This window comes from Heptranchias perlo, chromosome 22 (genome assembly GCF_035084215.1).
Source record: "Heptranchias perlo isolate sHepPer1 chromosome 22, sHepPer1.hap1, whole genome shotgun sequence".
Classification (NCBI taxonomy): domain Eukaryota; kingdom Metazoa; phylum Chordata; class Chondrichthyes; order Hexanchiformes; family Hexanchidae; genus Heptranchias; species Heptranchias perlo.
This window is the reverse complement of record NC_090346.1, coordinates 15,857,343-15,876,218: the sequence shown is the minus strand read 5'-3', so window position 1 is coordinate 15,876,218 and position 18,876 is coordinate 15,857,343. Positions and strand designations below refer to the sequence as shown.

The window sequence follows — 18,876 nt, the reverse complement described above, 5'->3', positions numbered from 1 at the left end:
CTTCCCCTCTCTATCTCTGTAACACCCTCTAGCTCTGTTACCCCTCATCACACCCCCGCCCCGTTTCCCAAATGCTCCATCCCTCTGACTTTGACATGTTGTGGATCCTGCCCTCCATTTTCTCCACCATTGACAGCCGCGCCTTCAGTTGCCTCGGCCCCATGCTCTGGAATTTCCTCCCTAAGCCCCTCCACCTCCGTACCTCCTGCTCCTCCTTTTAGACCCTCCTTAAAAGTCACTTCTTTGACCAAGCTTTTGGTCACCCCTGCTAATATCTTCTCCTTTTGGCTTGGTATCCAAATTTTTTGATTCTGCCTTTGTGAAGCCCCTTGAGATGTTTTTCTACCTTAACTGCTCTATGTAAATGCAAGTAGTTGTTGTTGTGTTATGATTTGTTCGACTTATACACTGATAATGAGCCCTTATTTTAATTTAATGGTGCTTGCAATTTATTTACTAAAACTGAGAAATTATCTTAATAAGGAGTAGACATGCTGGGATGGGGAGCGTCAGAGGGAAAAAGAGAGAATCCCTTAGCTTATGTTGCACGATGCATCTGATTTCATTGTTGAGCATTTGGAATGAGGACTATTCAGACTCCATAGAGAAGCCTGGAATGATGCAGGTGAGTCGTCCCCATTGTTAGCCATGCATAACCTGGAATGATGCAGGTGAGTCGTCCCAATTGTTAGCCATATGTAACCTAACATTGAAGATGAAGTGTTTGCTGATGAGCACTGTACATTTGGGATTTGTGCAAAGTTTTTTTTTGCTTTAAATATGTTGTCTCTCCACAGGCTACTTCACGCACATTTTACTGGATGATGCTTCTCAAGCTATTGAGTGTGAAACTATTATGGCTCTAGGGTTGGCTGATAAAACCACTAGGATAGTCCTGGCTGGAGATCCTATGCAGGTAGATTATATTACAAAATATTTTATTTTAATATTGACAGACTTCATTACACTGAAGTAAGTCCTTGACTGGAACGTACTCAGTTCATCATGAAAGGGATTATGTCCCCACCCCCCCCCCCCCCACACCTCCCCACCCCCCCCCCCCCCTCCTCAAGACTCAGAGTCCCAGGTTTAATCTTTGGACTTTGCTGGGTTAGCTGAACTAAGTTGGGCTGGGCATTGGCTGGTGATGGTAGTGTGACAAATTAGCGTCAATTTGCTTGAATTGGGGAGTGTAAAGTTGGCCAGCCTTCCTATTTCTGACTGCCATCTGCAAACCCTACTGGAAAAGATGATGTTGGGTGAGGGGCGAATTGGATTCAGCTGTGATCCTCTTTCTATACTCCCACTCCATCTAAATAGTCTACGCATTCATTAAAAATCTTATGCAAAAGTCTTGGCCATTTTTTTGAGGTATTGGAGAGTGCCAGACAACCATGGAACTTCAGCCAGCAGAGTCAATGGACTAAACAATCCAGCTCCTTTTTGGTCCTCTTTTCCTGCCCGATTACTATCTCCTCATTCTTAGGGATGTAATTCCTAGTTGTAACCTGCTTTTACTGGGTAAAGCTCTGCCACCATATTTTAATTGTGTAACAGAGATCATATTATATAAAATTTTGCAATTGATATTGTAACTTTTTCCTTGATGGATTAAGAAGTGAATTGTTCTATTGCCTTTCGAAATGCCCATGTTGGAGCGGGGTCATTCCTTCTTAAAATGTAACAAAGAAATATAATTAGGGAGCTGTGCGCTTCAGTTCCCTGGGATCTGTAGCTGTCGCATAGTCTAGCATTGGAATCCAATTTCTCAGCAATTTTGTAAATCATATTTAAAAAATTTTAAAAAGCGACTTGAGTCCTGATTGGAAACTGGCAATGTAGGGAAGAGGTCAGATCAATAAAATAGATTTTTCCTGAATAAACTTTCAGGCAGGGTCTGGACTACAACAGAGTAATTTTTATGTTTTTGCACTGCCCCTGTGTATGGAATAGGTTGATGACACAGTGGAGATACTGTGGTAGCAGTTACTGAGCCCAACAGTGTGAGGGAGCTGAATGAACACACACAGTTGAAATGACATGGTTACTGCTCCAATGACCGCACCCCCCCCACCCCCCACCGCGTTAATGACTATCTCTGCTGATTATCGGCTCCCTCACACTGTTGGGCTCAGCTTACATGCAATATAAGCAATTGATAAAAATGAGCTGCTTTCAAAGTAAAAAGCTCAATTGCCTGGCTTAGACTAATCCTGCGTGAACAAACTGTGAAGTCTGCAATGGGAGAATTGAGAAACAGCATTGTGATAGCTGGGGAACCTTTGTCTCGTTGTCGAGGACGGTACACTTGGCACGACTGAATTTGCTATAGGGGTTTTCATTTAGGAGTTGCCACCCACTGTTTAAAAACTAATCACCCCTCCCACTCACACCAACCTAAATTGGCCCTTATGTTATTAAGAAAAGTGACTGCCGACATGTCTCGGCCCACACACACGTTTTACTTTCAGCTAAATGGATTCCGTTTTAAATTATGTAGTTTTGTAAAGAACACATCTTCACTGCCGGTAGAAAGTGAGATATTGCAGGGATTTTTGTTTCCTTCAAGTCCTAATGAGCCCACAAACTGCTCCTGCTCCACTACTGATATCCTTCACCTCGGCTATCATAGCATCTGTCACTGGCATTCCCAGAGTAGCAGCTCCAAGTCCCTTATTGCCCACTGCTGATTACCATCTCACCAAAGCTGCTTCCCATCAGTTAACCTTACTGACCTTCTCTGTCTCCCTTTCACCTTCCGCTGAGCCCTTCCCCAACCCACCAGTGGCTCACCAACCACTGACCAAATTAAATGTTTGCTGCCTCGCAAACAACACCTTCATCCAAGACCTCACTGTGGGTGAATCTATTGATATCCTAGGGCTTAGAAACATGGCATTTGGCCAGCGACTCTTCCCCCTCACTCTCGTCTCCCCGCATGACTACGCATGTCTCACCCAAATGATGGCAGCAGTGTGGCTTTCGTCAAGTCCCACCTTAGACTGTGTTGCTGTTCCTTGGACACTATTCCTCATTCATTCACCCTCTTCCACCCCTCCCTCCTTTCATTTCAAGTCCTTCTCATCTACTGCTCTCAAATCCTAATTTAACTTCCTTTTAATCAGGATGATGCCAAGGATGGAAAACTTTCTTTGAGGAAAGACTTGAGATACAATGCAATTTCCACTGGAGCTAAGAAAGTATAAGAAGGCCCAACCATCTTCAGCTGCTTCATCAATGACCTTCTCTCCATCATAAGGTCAGAAGTGGGGATGTTCGCTGACGATTGCATAGTGTTCAGCAACCCCTCAGATAATGAAGCAGCCTGTGCCCACATGCAGGAAGACCTGGACAACATTCAGGCTTGGACTGATAAGTGGCAAGGAACATTCACGCCAGACAAGTACCAGGCAATGACCATCCCCAACAAGAGAGAGTCCAACCAGCTCCACTTGACACTCAACGGCATTATCATTGCCGAATCCCCCACCATCAACATCCTGGGGGTCACCATTGACCAGAAACTTAACTGGGCTCAACTTACATGCAATATAAGCAATTGATAAAAATGAGCTGCTTTCAAAGTAAAAAGCTCAATTGCCTGGCTTGGACTAATCCTGCGTGAACAAACTGTGAAGTCTGCAATGGGAGAATTGAGAAACAGCATTGTGATAGCTGGGGAACCTTTGTCTCGTTGTCCAGGACGGTACGCTTGGCACGACTGAATTTGCTATAGGGGTTTTCATTTAGGAGTTGCCACCCACTGTTTAAAAACTAATCACCCCTCCCACTCACACCAACCTAAATTGGCCCTTATGTTATTAAGAAAAGTGACTGCCGACATGTCTCGGCCCACACACACGTTTTACTTTCAGCTAAATGGATTCCGTGGTGAGAGTGACTGCCCTTGACATCAAGGCAGCATTTGACCGAGTGTGGCACCAAGGAGACCTAGTAAAATTGAAGTCAATGGGAATCAGGGGGAAAACTCTCCAGTGGCTGGAGTCATACCGAGCACAAAGGAAGATGGTAGTGGTTGTTGGAGGCCAATCATCTCAGCCCCAGGGCATTGCTGCAGGAGTTCCTCAGGGCAGTGTCCTAGGCCCAACCATCTTCAGCTGCTTCATCAATGACCTTCCCTCCATCATAAGGTCAGAAATGGGGATGTTCGCTGATGACTGCACAGCGTTCGCAACCCCTCAGATAATGAAGCAGTCCGAGCCTGCATGCAGCAAGACCTGGACAACATCCAGGCTTGGGCTCATAAGTGGCAAGTAACATTCGCGCCAGATAAGTGCCAGGCAATGACCATCTCCAACAAGAGAGAGTCTAACCACCTCCCCTTGACATTCAACGGCATTACCATCGCCGAATCCCCCACCATCGACATCCTGGGGGTCACCATTGACCAGAAACTTAACTGGACCAGCCATATAAATACTGTGGCTACGAGAGCAGGTCAGAGGCTGGGTATTCTGCGGCGAGTGACTCACCTCCTGACTCCCCAAAGCCTTTCCACCATCTGCAAGGCACAAGTCAGGAGTGTGATGGAATACTCTCCACTTGCCTGGATGAGTGCAGCTCCAACAACACTCAAGAAGCACGACACCATCCAAGATAAAGCAGCCCGCTTGATTGGGACCCCATCCACCACCCTAAACATTCACTCCCTTCACCACCGGCGCACTGTGGCTGCAGTGTGCACCATCCACAGGATGCACTGCAGCAACTCGCCAAGGCTTCTTCGACAGCACCTCCCAAACCCGCGACCTCTACCACCTAGAAGGACAAGAGCTGCAGGCGCATGGGAACAACACCACCTGCAGGTTCCCCTCCAAGTCACACACCATCCCGACTTGGAAATATATCGCCGTTCCTTCATTGTCGCTGGGTCAAAATCCTGGAACTCCCTTCCTAACAGCACTGTGGGAGAACCGTCACCACACGGACTGCAGCGGTTCAAGAAGGCGGCTCACCACCACCTTCTCGAGGGCAATTAGGGATGGGCAATAAATGCCGGCCTTGCCAGCCATGCCCACATCCCGTGAACGAATAAAAAAAATAAGGGACTTGGAGCTGCTACTCTGGGAATGCCAGCGACAGATGCTATGATACAAGAGCAGGTCAGAGGCTGGGTATTCTGCAGCAAGTGACTCACCTTCTGACTCCCCAAAGCCTTTCCTTGAGGCACAAGTCAGGAGTGTGATGGTATACTCTCCACTTGCCTGTTGTTGGAGTGCAGCTCCAACAACACTCAAGAAGCTCGACAGCATTCAAGATAAAGCAGCCCACTTGATTGGCACCGCATCCATCACCTTAAACATTCACTCCCTTCACCACTGGCGCACCGTTGCTGCAGTGTGTACCCTCTACAAGATGCACTGCAGCAACTCACCAATGCTTCTTTGACAGCATCTCCCAAACCCACAACCTCTAGCACCTAGAAGGACAAGGGCAGCAGGCACTTGGGAACACCACCACCTGCACATTCCCCTCCAAATCACACACCATCCCGACTTGGAAATATATCGCCGTTCCTTCATCGTCACTGAGTCAAAATCCTGGACCTCCCTACCTAACACACGGACTGCAGCGGTTCAAGAAGACGGCTCACCACCAGCTTCTCAAGGGCAATTAGGGATGGGCAATAAATGCCTTGCCGGCGATGCCCACATCCCATGAATGAACTTTTTTTAAAAAAAAGGAAATTATGAAGTGTTTTTACAGGCTGAATAGGGAAAGACTATTTCCTCTGGTGAGTCAATGACAAAAGGCGATTAATTTAAAATTGTTGTTGAAATTGAGGCGGAGACTAGGAGACATTTCTTTCAAGAGATTTATTAGAGCATGGAATGCTTTCCATACGGAGTGGTTGAGAGATCAATGCATCTTTTGAGGGAAAATGGGTGAATATTTGAAGCAGAGTAAGATGCCAAGCTTATGAGGAGCAAGCGAGGCAGTGGGATTAGTTTTGGATTGCTCTAGCAAAGAGCTGGTACAGACACAGTGGATGAATAGCCATCTTCTGTGCTGTAAATGCCTGTGATTCTATGATTTGTCACTGAGACGTCTTCTCCGCTTTCCTCCCTTAGCCTTTGCACCACACAACTTCTCATCCTCTGTGACCTGAAACCCGACTTGCTTTCCTTGTAGTCACCTCAAACTGCTTGTGCACTTCTATTTAGTGACAATTACTCCAGGTTTCTTTCTTGATCCGTTACCCTTAACAGATAATCCTGCATGGTGGGAACATGCCTGAAGTTTCTTGATCCCAAATGCTATACTTGTCCACATTTAAAAACAACTGCCACAAATGGGCCGGTTGACCTTACCTTTCTCGATTGGCCTGTGACCTGTTGATCTGGCCTAAATAATTCACCTCTGGAACATTTTCATGTCAACTGAGAATTTAAGAACAGTTCCATTCGCGTCCTTACCTAATCTTTCAAAGTTCTCTAGATTCAGGAACTGTCCCTCTAGATTGGAAATTTGCACATATCACTCCGCTTCTTAAGAAAGGAGAGAGAGCAAAACCGGGGAATTATAGACCAGTTAGCCTAACATTTGTTGTGGGGAAAATGCTGGAGTCTATAATTAAGGATAGGGTGACTGAACACCTCGAGAATTTTCAGTTAATCAGAGAGAGCCAGCATGGATTTGTGAAAGGTAGTTCGTGCCTGACAAACCTGATTGAATTTTTTGAAGAGGTGACTAAAGTAGTGGACAGGGGAATGTCAATGGATGTTATTTATATGGACTTCCAGAAGGCATTTGATAAGGTCCCACATAAGAGACTGTTAGCTAAGATAGAAGCCCATGGAATCGAGGGAAAAGTACAGACTTGGTTAGGAAGTTGGCTGAGCGAAAGGCGACAGAGAGTAGGGATAATGGGAAGGTACTCACATTGGCAGGATGTGACTAGCGGAGTCCAACAGGGATCTGTCTTGGGGCCTCAATTATTCACAATATTTATTAACGTCTTAGATGAAGGCATAGAAAGTCTCATATCTAAGTTTGCCGATGACACAAAGATTGGTGGCATTGTAAGCAGTGGAGATGAAAACATAAAATTACAAAGCGATATTGATAGATTAGGTGAATGGGCAAAACTGTGGCAAATGGAATTCAATGTAGACAAATGTGAGGTCATCCACTTTGGATCAAAAAAGGATAGAACAGGGTACTTTCTAAATGGTAAAAAGTTAAAAACAGTGGATGTCCAAAGGGACTTCGGGGTTCAGGTATATAGATCATTGAAGTGTTATGAACAGGTGCAGAAAATAATCAATAAGGCTAATGGAATGTTGGCCTTTATATCTTGAGGACTAGAGTACAAGGGGGCAGAAGTTATGCTGCAGCTATACAAAACCCTGGTTGGACCGCACCTGGAGTACTGTGAGCAGTTCTGGGCACCGCACCTTCGGAAGGACATATTGGCCTTGGAGGGAGTGCAGCGTAGGTTTACTAGAATGATACCCGGACTTCAAGGGTTAAGTTACGGGGAGAGATTATACAAATTGGGTTTGTATTCTCTAGAGTTTCGAAGGTTAAGGGGTGATCTGATCGAAGTTTACAAGATATTAAGGGGAACAGATAGGGTGGATGGAGAGAAACTATTTCTACTGGTTGGGGATTTTAGGAGTAGGAGCCAGACCTTTCAGGAGCGACATTAGAAAACATTTCTACACACAAAGGGTGGTAGAAGTTTGGAACTCTCTTCCGCAAACAGCAATTGATACTAGCTCAATTGCTAAATTTAAATGTGAGATAGATAGCTTTTTGGCAACCAAAGGTATTCAGGGATATGGGCCAAAGGCAGGTATATGGAGTTAGATCACAGATCAGCCATGATCTTATCAAATGGCGGAGCAGGCACGAGGGGCTGAATGGCCTACTCCTGTTCCTATGTTCCTACTAATGAAAATGGTGGATCAGCCAGAATTTCATCCAGTTGAACCGTGGGAAGACTGAAGCCATCATTTTCAACCCCCAGCAAAAGCTCCTCAGCCTTGCCGCCGCCTTTATCTCTCCCTTCTTCCCTAGCTGCTCACTTAGGCTGGACCAAGCTGTAAACAACCTTGATGTTCACTTGGATCCAGAGCTGAGCTTCAGACCCCTTTCCTACCAGTCATTGAAAATGCTTACTTTCACCTTGGCAACATTGCTCCTACCTTACCCCCACTGCCACTGAAACCCTTATTTATGACGTTGATCTTTAGATGTGACTTCTCCAGTGCCCTCAATAAACTTCAAATTGTCCAAAACTCCACCTCCTGCATCCTGCTCTAAGCCCTGTTTACCCATCATCCGTGTTCTCATTGACGTATATTGGCTGTTCGTTGCCCAAAGGACCAAATCTAAAATCCTCAACTACATATCCCACCATGTCTCGCCCACTCTACCTCTGCAACCTTCTCCAGCCTTTTTTTTTATCTCTGCTAGGTTCTCGTTTCCTCTCTCCGCCCTCCGCCCCCCCCCCCCACCCTCCAGGCCGTTTGTCCATCCTTATACCAGATGATTCCAAATCTGGAGAAGCATGCTCTCCTTTCTCCTTTCCCAGCTGCTTAGCTGGGAAAGGAGAAAGGATAGCATGCTTCTCCAGATTTGGGAAATGGAATGGGAAATGAGGTATTTATGAAAATAAACAATTCATTAAAATGTTGATGGCTATGTAGAATTGATGAGAATCATTATTTGAAAAAAAATCTAAATTGCTAACTGTTTAAAAGCTAATACTGTTCTAATGCATGCATGGTAATTGTTTGGATATATGTGGAGGGAGAGGCTTAAAAACTGGATGAATCCTGCATTGGGAGTGAGACTCCTCCAGTTGGCAGGAGATAGAAGTCCATGACTGCCTCTGGTCAGAAAATCATCATGCTGGGTGAATGTTGTCCTATCTCGCGAATGCAGATTAATTGCTTAACCTAAATTATCCTGATGCATGTTTAATTAGCACACCGCGGCAAAAAGGGTATCGATAACATTGCCCTGGAGCAACTACAGAAGAGAGCTTCAGCAGTTACACAAATCTCTTAATTTTTATAATCTTTTGCCATATCAAAATTAAGTTTTACATCACAGTGGTGTGAAGATGTTACTAAAATTAGGTATTTGCTAAGAGTTCGTCATATTTTTATTTACCCCCTTGCTGTTTGCTACAGTGCAGGGCTTTCCTGAGCTTGCTGTATATTCTGAAAACCGGGACATTCATAATCAGAAAAATTGCTCAAACCACAAAGTTTTCCAAGGGAATTAAACATGGCATTTTCTGGCTTGTCCTATACAAGGGCAATGTCTTTATCCACAAGGCATAGGGGAGCTCAGGGCCATTGTAAAGGTGAAGGAGACGGAATCCAAATGTTTGTTTTGCGTGGCTCTTTTGTTCCATGTTGCCCTGAATGCATAGTTTGATTATTTTGTAGCAATACATTATTTAAAAGAAACAAGTAATTTCTGAAGCTGTACACCTATTGGTGCATTTAGTATTTACTTGGAACACACACAAGTGACATAGACTATGTCTATGCCAATCTCTGGCTGCATGAAGTATTGGTTGAGTCCTTTCATTCTGCTAAATGCTTATTTCTGATTGCATTCTCATTAAACTATGCTGAATCCAGGCATTGGCAACATCAGCAGCAAGCCACAGAGACCTGAGCTGTACCAGGTGGCAGGAAGAATACAAATAGACACTTGAGGGTGGAGTATCTGAGACAGATTGGTGTGGGAGTGGGAACAAAACGTAGAGAGCGCTTTGGGGGTGGGGAATGGGAGTCAGAGACGGTAGTTGAGGAAAGACAGTTATCTTGATAAATGACATCTCGGTGATAAATAGAGGGATTTCAGAGGAACAGAAAGATAACCTTTTCTGCTGTGCAGATGGCTGCTTATTTGAGAAAAGGAACTGAGGTGCAATTCCAGAACAAGGCAAATGTGCTGTGAAGGCTGAGGAAATCCATGTGGTTTGCTTAGCTCCTGCAAGCATGTAAACTCTTGAAGGAACAACATCTATTCTTCTGTACAATGAGATGTAACCGCAATAAAAGAGTGATGGCAAAGACTTGTTCTTTCAGTTAATTGAGTGCAAAGCATTTTCTCTTTTGTTCAGTTTGAAGTTCCTTTGGCTGATTATCTAGTTCTTTACTGGTTTTGCACAAAGAGCTTTTTCATATCTATCCCACCAATTCACAGCACGTTTTTAATCATTTCAGATCTTTTTTAAAATCAGAAGTTTAAGATTTTGGCTTTGTTTCGTAGCGTGTTGATTTTAGACCCGGAGCTGTGTTTGTTTCCCCTCTTCCATTGTCTCTGTGTGTATATATAGCGACCATGGCCAAGTATCCTATATCATCTTCACTGTATTGACCTGGCATTTGAAGCCCTAGCACATAATATGGTGGTGCAAGACCTGCTTCTAACTTCAGGTATCTCTCCAAAAGGGTGGCGTGTAAGTAAGCATGCCTGGAGGAAAATAAGGTGGGTGGCTCCATTAGGTCCCTCCCTCCTCATTGCTATGGCTGCTGGTTGAATCTTGCCACTCGAGGCGTAAGTCCTCTGCCAAGATGGTCACATTGCTGTAGCCAAAGTCGTATTGCATGGGCTGGCAGTTAAAATTCAACTTCAGCTACTTGACCCTGTTGTCTTCAACCTCTTGAAATAATTCCTAAAATAAAGCATATTGTGATTTGAGAATCATGCTTCAATATGAACAACAACAACTTGCATTGATATCGTGCCTCTAACGTAGTAAAACGTCCCAAGGCTTTTCACAGGAGTGATTATCAAACAAAATTTGACACTGCACCACATTAGGCGATATTAGGACAGGTGACCAAAAGCTTGGTCAAAGAGGTAGGTTTTAGGGAGCATCTTAAAGGAGGAGAGAGAGGTAGAATTCCAGAGCCTAGGGCCTAGGCAGCTGAAAGCACTGCTGCCAATGGTGAAGCGATTAAAATTGGGGATGTGTGAGAGGCCAGAATTGGAGGAGCGCAGGGGTCTCAGGCTTGTGGGACTGGAGGAGGTTACAGAGATAGGGAGGGGCGAGGCCATGGAAGAATTTGAAAACAAGGATGAGAATTTTAAAACCAAGGCGTTGCTGGACCGGGAGTCAACGTAGGTCAATGACCACAGAAGTGATGGGTGAATGGGACTTAGTATGAGTTAGGATAGGGGCAGCAGAGTTTTGGATGAGCTCAAGCTTATGAAGGGTGGAAGTTAGGAGGCCAGCCAGGAGAGCATTGGAATGGCCAATTAAGATTTATTCAATGATTTTAACTCACTGTATGCATTGATTTAGGTTATGCCTGTCCTGCAAGAAAGCAATAGAGTTTGAAATGTCTGACTGAAATGTCTTATTCTCATTAGATACATTTTAAAAAAAATTGAGAACCTTCAGACAATGCAGTGTTTTTACAGTAAATGGCAGCTGTTCGAAATGCTCAAAGCTGCCGCTAACCTGATCTGATTTCCCTAGCAGAATTGAATAAAACGTCGACTGAAGCACTGCTTTTGGACTACAATAAGATTCAGCTGTGAATCTCTTAACTGGCTCAATACCATAGGCAAAAGTTCCTGGCCAGTTATACTGTAATAACATACACACAATTTTATTGGTTATCGGGGGATTTTCCTCCAGGTAATTGTTCTCTATCTTTGGATTAGCCTCTTCACTCATTTCTCTCGTATAATGTAAACACTGCCGAAGCAGGTTTTAAGTATTCGGTGGAAAAGATAAGAGGTAAATCTGATCACAAATGCACTGTAATCTGTTGTTGCCTATTCAGAGGCTTCAGTAATAACTCAGTGTAAAAATAAAAGCTTGCCAAATTTCAGCAAAATTCACTTTGGGAAAATGTCTATATGACAATTCCCCCTTTCTCCTCATTTTTTTTCATATGGAAGCTCCTTTTTGTCTCTGAGGACAAGGAGCAACCTGTTCCCCTCTGTGGGGTGTGAAGGGACAGCCTTCGCCTTCTGAGAACATTTGGTGGCAGCCTTTTCCCCTTTGTGGAGGCACTTCATATGTGTCTCATCAGCCACTGGGAGACATCCTCTTCCTGCAGCCCCATAGAATTTGCCGGCTTCAGTCCTGACATGATGTATGCGGGAGGATCATTTTGAAAACTGAGCAAATCAATCTCTGTTGATTGTCAACACATAAATATGAGGAGCTCGATCTTGGAGGTAGATGGAGAGGAAGAAATGACACAGACTGACTCAACCTACTGAATCATGCCTCCTGCCTGACAATTGCAGAGCATTGCTGGTAGCTATGGAAACATCTCATTCCTAGATTCTGCCAACTTCCCATGCAGAGGATTTTGGCTATATCAGGCATTGTTTGGGTTAGGATGCGAAGAGGCAATGGTCGTGCACTGAAGCTGCAAGGCGCGCTGCCATTAAATGATAGAATAGGATTTTATTCCTATTATTCTCCACAGAAGGGGAAGGGAGGCTGGTTTTGGTGTGTAGCCATTTATTGCAGCACCTAGTTGCTGAAATGCGATGGATTGATGGGACCGAGTTGGGATATGGTTTGTCAAAATGAGGGGAAAGGAAAGTCATCACTTCTTCTCCTCTCACCACCCCCCCCCCCCCCAACAAAAAAAAATTCAGCCGAGAACATCAGTGGAAATGCCTCACCATTTAATCCTCTATGCAACAGTGCAAACAGGGGATGAAAATGCATTAAAATAAAAGTTTATCTATTATTGATTGATTTAACATTTCTCCTTCTTCGTGTATGGAATTCTTATTACCTATGGTATAACAAAATATTTCTAACGTGCATTTTCTCCATTATTAGTAGTTTGTCCTCCCTCACACTACCTCCTATTCCTTACCAGAGGTGTAAACTGCTGCAATGTCTCTGCACTCAGGAAATGTGTGAATGCTGTACTGGTTCATTTGGCTCAGATCAGCTAACTTAGCATAGACTGGGGAATTGAGCCTGGAACGTTCCTGGTTTGTTTGGCTCACCTATTTGCTGAGCCATTGGGGAAAGCGCATGTTGGTTGTTTCACAAAATAATCTGTACTTTGCTGTCTTAATTGGTAGCTTCAATTAAGAGTTTTGATTTAAATCTATAAACCGACTCCCATTTTGCCTTCCAGCTTAATCCTGTCGTATACAGCGAATTTGCTCGAGAACGAAACCTCCACATTTCTTTGATCAAGCGCTTGTCACAGCTGTATCCACCTGACTTCTGCTGTCATATATCATTATCAGAACAGTACAGATCACATGAAGCCATCATCAGGTATTGTTGAAACCTTTCTGCCAGTATATTTAATGTTTAGTCTGAATATGCCTTTTAATTATGGTAATGTGTCTGAGTTTGTAAATTTGTCATGCTGTTCGACAGTGTGCCACATCGAATTGTTTCTGAGCTGGTTTATGAGATCTGGTTACCATTGTTATTACTTGACTGTAGCTGCACTTTGTCAAAAACAGTATCATCTGACATCATCATAATCTGTAGTCTAAAATGGGGCAGCTTTATTTACTTTTAATTTCTTTTTGGAATGCTGATATATGAATTTATGCATAATCGCATTTTATGCACTCAATTTCCTGGAATTTTCTCCTCTTTCACCTCCCCTATTTTCTTCCTCCTCACTCGCCCCTGCCTCCTTCTTCCTTTCTCCACCCCTTCCCCTTCCCCCATCTCCTCCTCCTGATAATGACTTATCCTAAAGTATAGTTCTAAAGACATTCATTCATGTCTGAGAATTGGTGGGCCATTCTACTGTGGGGGCATCACAGCCTGGACTTTTCTTATACTCATCCAATGTGCAGAAGGGTTACTGACTGGATAGAGATCAGGAGTGGGAACTTTAGCCCACGGAGGCAGGGGTTGATTGTAACACCCACGTACTGTTCATGTGAGAGTGGCCAACCCAGCACATATCAGGGATCAAACATGAGACCTTCTTACTCCGTATAGCTCAGTTACATAATATACACGAAGAGATCAAGAGGAACTGCTGTTTTAAAAGGTGATATTTGCAATATTTTTTGGTCTGATTGCTGCTTATGTCATCTGAGGGCAGGTGGCCAACCACACAGTTCTGAAGTCTGTCAGTACTGCTCTAAAACCAGCAGTCAAGAACAAGGCAGGAGTAATTCACAGTGTACATAAGGTTCAGAGTGGGGAAAGAAGGCCATTGGGCATTGAGCCTGTTCCATCCAGACTCCATGTCTGAATATTCCATCGTCGACTTCCCCACCCATAACACCTGTTGGTCTCGCACTTCAAGAATCCACAGTTCTTTCTTCAGTTCCTCTGAAAATAACCAAGCAGTGGTATTAATATCTCTAACCCTCATTTCCCCCCTCAACCGATAATGTCGCAGCTCCCTTTTAAAGGTGTCAAACATCACTCAACTCCCTTTGTTGGGCGTGACTGTCCCACAATACTTTTTCTTCTCCTCCACCCTGGGGAAGCGCCTCGCCTCTACTCAGTGCTTCTCAATGATGTTGAGTTTGGGAACTTGAGAGAGTCATAGTTCTAAACTAGAAGGTTTCACAAAGGTTTTACATACCTGCCATAAAATGTGCTGTGAGTCACACTGCTATTTTATGATTGTTCTTACTGTGAGAATCCTGTGAAATTATGCTGATTCATAAGTTGCTCCCCTATTTCGAGAGGACATAAAAAGAGCACAACAGATTCACAGTACATTTTGTTTTCTTCTCTTTCCCCTTTGCTACCATGTGGTGTCCTGGAGACCAACATCGCCACACCTCCTGTTGAGATAAGATTGGGAACTTATGTGGGAGGATGAGAGCTGCAAACTCACATCCACATTTTTTTATATTTGACATTTGCCATTCCACTCTGCTCTCCCCGCATCCCAATCATAAATTATTTCCATTCTTAGCTGCTAAAAATTAAGTCCAGTTTTTTGGATGTGTGGCTGGAGCATTAATAGTTTGAGACTTCATTCGTTAAAATAGAAATTTTTCTTACTTAGCAAATGCTCAACAATGTCAGAAATAATGAAACATCCAAGAACTGAAATCATTAGAATTCATTAATTGAGTGAGGTTATGTAGCACATGGGTTAAATGAACAGTGCTGTATTTTTTGTAACTGTCTGTTAATATAATCATTCTTTGCTGTTCTTTCATTAGTCTTGCATCAGAACTGTTTTACAGAGAGAACCTCACAGCTAACGGCAAACAGCCAACCCACAAAGATTTTTATCCCCTCACGTTTTGCGTGGCCTGGGGAGCAGACGTACAAGACAGAAACAGCGCCAGCTATTACAACTGTTCTGAGGTTAGCACTGGCTGGTTCCACACTAATTTAATATATTTGAGCAAGAGATGGAGGAGGCTCATTTTTTATCTTGTCCGGAGATGTCTAATGAGATTAGTTACATTGGGCAGTGATGAAAAATGTTATAAACGACTGTTTATCTTGCATTTGATTTGAACTATTTTACAACACCAAGTTATAGTCCAGCAATTTTATTTTAAATTCACAAGCTTTCGGAGGCTACCTCCTTCCTCAGGTGAACGTTCACCTGAGGAAGGAGGTAGCCTCCGAAAGCTTGTGAATTTAAAATAAAATTGCTGGACTATAACTTGGTGTTGTAAAATTGTTTACAATTGTCAACCCCAGTCCATCACTGGCATCTCCACATCTTGATTTGAACTGTGAAAGATTATTGTTTTACATAATGATTATGGCTCTTCCAGCTGCTTTGCCTGATAATCCGTAATTTCTCGCTGTCTGTTGGAACGGTCATTCTCCTTGTGTTTATATATGTGATCCAATTAGCATAATTTCTCTGAAATACAGATTTTACAGGGGAGCCTAGTTTTATTTTTATAATGTGGTTTACACTTTTGAGGTGTGGAATGATTTCGATGATACCGTTTCTGTTTACCTGTTTTGATCTGGAGCCATACATTGTAGCCTTGCTGCCAACAATACGATGATCTGGAATCCGCACACTCTAGTTGGTGTAGTATATATTCACCTTTTCATTGAACTTTTCTTTTTCTAATTTTCCTTTCTGCACCACTTCTTTACTACTTCCATATCTCCACCTATGTTGCTCTCTGACTCACTCAGTGATTTATGTTTGAATACTTCCCTTTGCCTTGGGTGAGTGGGGGTGGAATGGCACTTTTCATTATGTATCTGCTTGGCAACCTCCCCTGACTTGAATATATTTTCCCTTTTACAGTAAAAATGTGGTATGTCACAGTAATTTCCCTGCACTCCTCCAAATTGATCCCTGAGGTCAGATAATGGAAAACTAGTTTGGATGCTTTCAAAAACCAATCCAGGAATGTAATTGCTGCAAGTGATTCAGCAAGACACAATACAAAATCCTAAATTCCTACTTACAATTGTGTCTGAGTTTCATTTACCCAAGGAAATTAACAGTGTTGAAATTTTATCACCCATTGTACACTTTCCTTGAAGGGAAATGTCCCTATCGATCAAAGTGTTAGCTTTGCACATAGAGCCAAGGACGTCTGCTTACACAAGCACTGTTTCATTTGGTAACGAAACATTAGATTAAGCCCATTATTAAGCAGCATTGAGCTAAATGGATTGCAGGATGCATTTTGTTATGTTATCCCTAGACTGATTGGATTACCTGCCCTATATCCTGAGGAAAAGTGAAAGCTCATTCCAATTGTGTCACTGTCGAACCATTACTGTCTGGTCTGACAACTCGAGATGACCAGTGTTTAGCTGGTCTCCACATTAAATCATAGAATCTCCACCTCTTGTTTTTTTTTCTGCATTACTTTGTTGTAACTCACCAACATATGGTGACTCATTGGGGATAATTTTAAGTTTTATTGCCGGTGAGAAACAGGTGATGGCAGATCGACAGTCCGTTTTACGCCTCGCCCAGTTTTCTTTTCCACACCCATTCTATCATCTCTTTCTCGCCCAGCAATATAAGTTAAAATTACCCCCATTGAGTCAAAATGCTTATTGCCTCTTGTTGATGTGTGTCTTCCTCATTCTTTGAATGTATTTCAGCCTCCATTTTTATTCTCCATTCTCTGATCTCATACTTTTTGTTTGTGTGCTTAGCTTTCTTGTTATTATTTGTGTCCTGAAGGAAGTGAGGGTTGCTTCCAGTATGAGGCTATTTACAAAGTATTGGTGGGAAGACCACGACTGACATGGTATTCAAACTCTCAAAAGGACCATGTCTTTCTTACTTGCTGTTTGGGATGACTGTATATTCAGTTGTACATGGAAGTTCAACTATCTGCAAAGATTGAGGAAGTCATAACTTACTGTGGCAAACTATCATTCTTCCATTAACCACTCTTTCTTTGATATATGCAAAATTTTAAAAGCACTAATTATGCCTAAAGCTAAACTATGGAAACTGTAAGAGAAGTGCTGCAAGGTAATCCATCTTTTTTGGAGAAGGGTTGAACACCCCTCTATACCTGGCCATAATTGAATTTTCCATTCTCTTCTTATTGATCGGCATCGAGGATGCTAATCACCACTGGATTCTGTAGATCCGCTTACTGTCGTGGGCCATTGTAGTCGATATCAAATGAGCAGATTCGTGACGAGCTTGTGCCCCAAAGTCGCAGGCATCCCGAGAGCAAATTTCTGCTATAAGGCTAGAGACTTCCAAATATTTTGCTTTGCTTTTCCAAATTAGAAAGGGTATTGCTGTTGAAAGTATTTTTACACACTTGCCATCTATAATTCAACAGCAGAATATTCGGAGAACTTCATAATACATGATTTTTAGTGGAAGCATTTTAATAATGTAGTGACCCAGCACATCTTTGAGGGTGCTAGCCACTCTAGGGCTGTGGCTGACCTGGAAATGCTCTAAAGTACCAATCATAGACTATTTCATAAAAGTGTCCACTGTCCATCCTTTTTCCATATTTGTCCCATTTTGAAGAGCTGATTGGTCTTTTGAAATCATGCGACTGTAATATTACAGTCAGATCAATTAGACACCAATGTTTAAATTTAGGTTCCAGTTCCAATGGAGAGGTTCTGGATGATGATGATGCATCATTTTAATAGTTACTGATAAACAGAGATAATGAATAGTCACAGCAGGCCTGGGCCTTAAATAATGGCAGGTGGGTGCAGCTGCTTTCAGGCTGGCTGCATACGAGCAAAATGCTCGGGTTGGCCACTATCTCGCAGCAGCGTTGCTCACTCTCTGCCCACCAAGTGTGAGAGTGACCCTGAGCCCGTTGAGGTGCTGGCTCTCACTCCTGGATATTTATTCATAAGTTGATATTGGACTCCAGCTCTCACTACCCCCATTCTATCTCTCACTCGGTGAGATGCACTGTTTTTGAGCTGTTGGTTTAAAAGCCCCATTGTGTAGCTGGATGCTGGGACCTGCCAGCAGGTGGAGTTGCTGTAAACTGCGGCACTCAAATGTTGCACGTCTATAGCTGTAACTCATGTTGCCTCTCTGAGCATGTAATTGGCATGTCTGTGGGATCTCTCTTGTCTTATCTGTACAACTCCAGTACAAGTGTGTGATATATACATAGAGTTTAAGATATACATATATAATTTTATCTTGCAATTTGCAATGTAATCATTTTGTGAGTGAAAGGATGTTTGGCCCTGATTCATCCAGCCAGAAATCCAGCATCCAATTGTTTTTTTTCAAGTTATGTAGGGTTTTCACCTCCACCACTCTTCCATTCAATGTGTTGACCACTCTCTGTGAAGAACTTCCTGATATTATTCATCAATTCCCTTGTTGCTAGTTTGAACCTGTCTCCTTGTCCTACTCTCACGATTTAGCTTAAAGTAATTTTCAGGATATGCCTTTTCCTTACAACTATCATATATGCCTCTGAAGATTGCCTCTCAGATGCCTCCTTTCAGACTAA

General features: G+C 43.1%; 1 protein-coding gene across 1 annotated transcript in view; it reads left to right on the top strand.

Moving 5' to 3' along the window:
• The window catches only part of LOC137340518 (probable helicase with zinc finger domain), a 223,433-nt gene that overhangs the window by 76,385 nt on the left and 128,172 nt on the right, over positions 1 to 18,876 (top strand). The window contains exons 18-20 of the mRNA XM_068003017.1: positions 798 to 916; positions 13,116 to 13,261; positions 15,139 to 15,286. Of these exons, the coding sequence (XP_067859118.1) occupies positions 798 to 916; positions 13,116 to 13,261; positions 15,139 to 15,286 (413 nt within the window). The remainder of the gene's footprint in view (positions 1 to 797; positions 917 to 13,115; positions 13,262 to 15,138; positions 15,287 to 18,876) is intronic.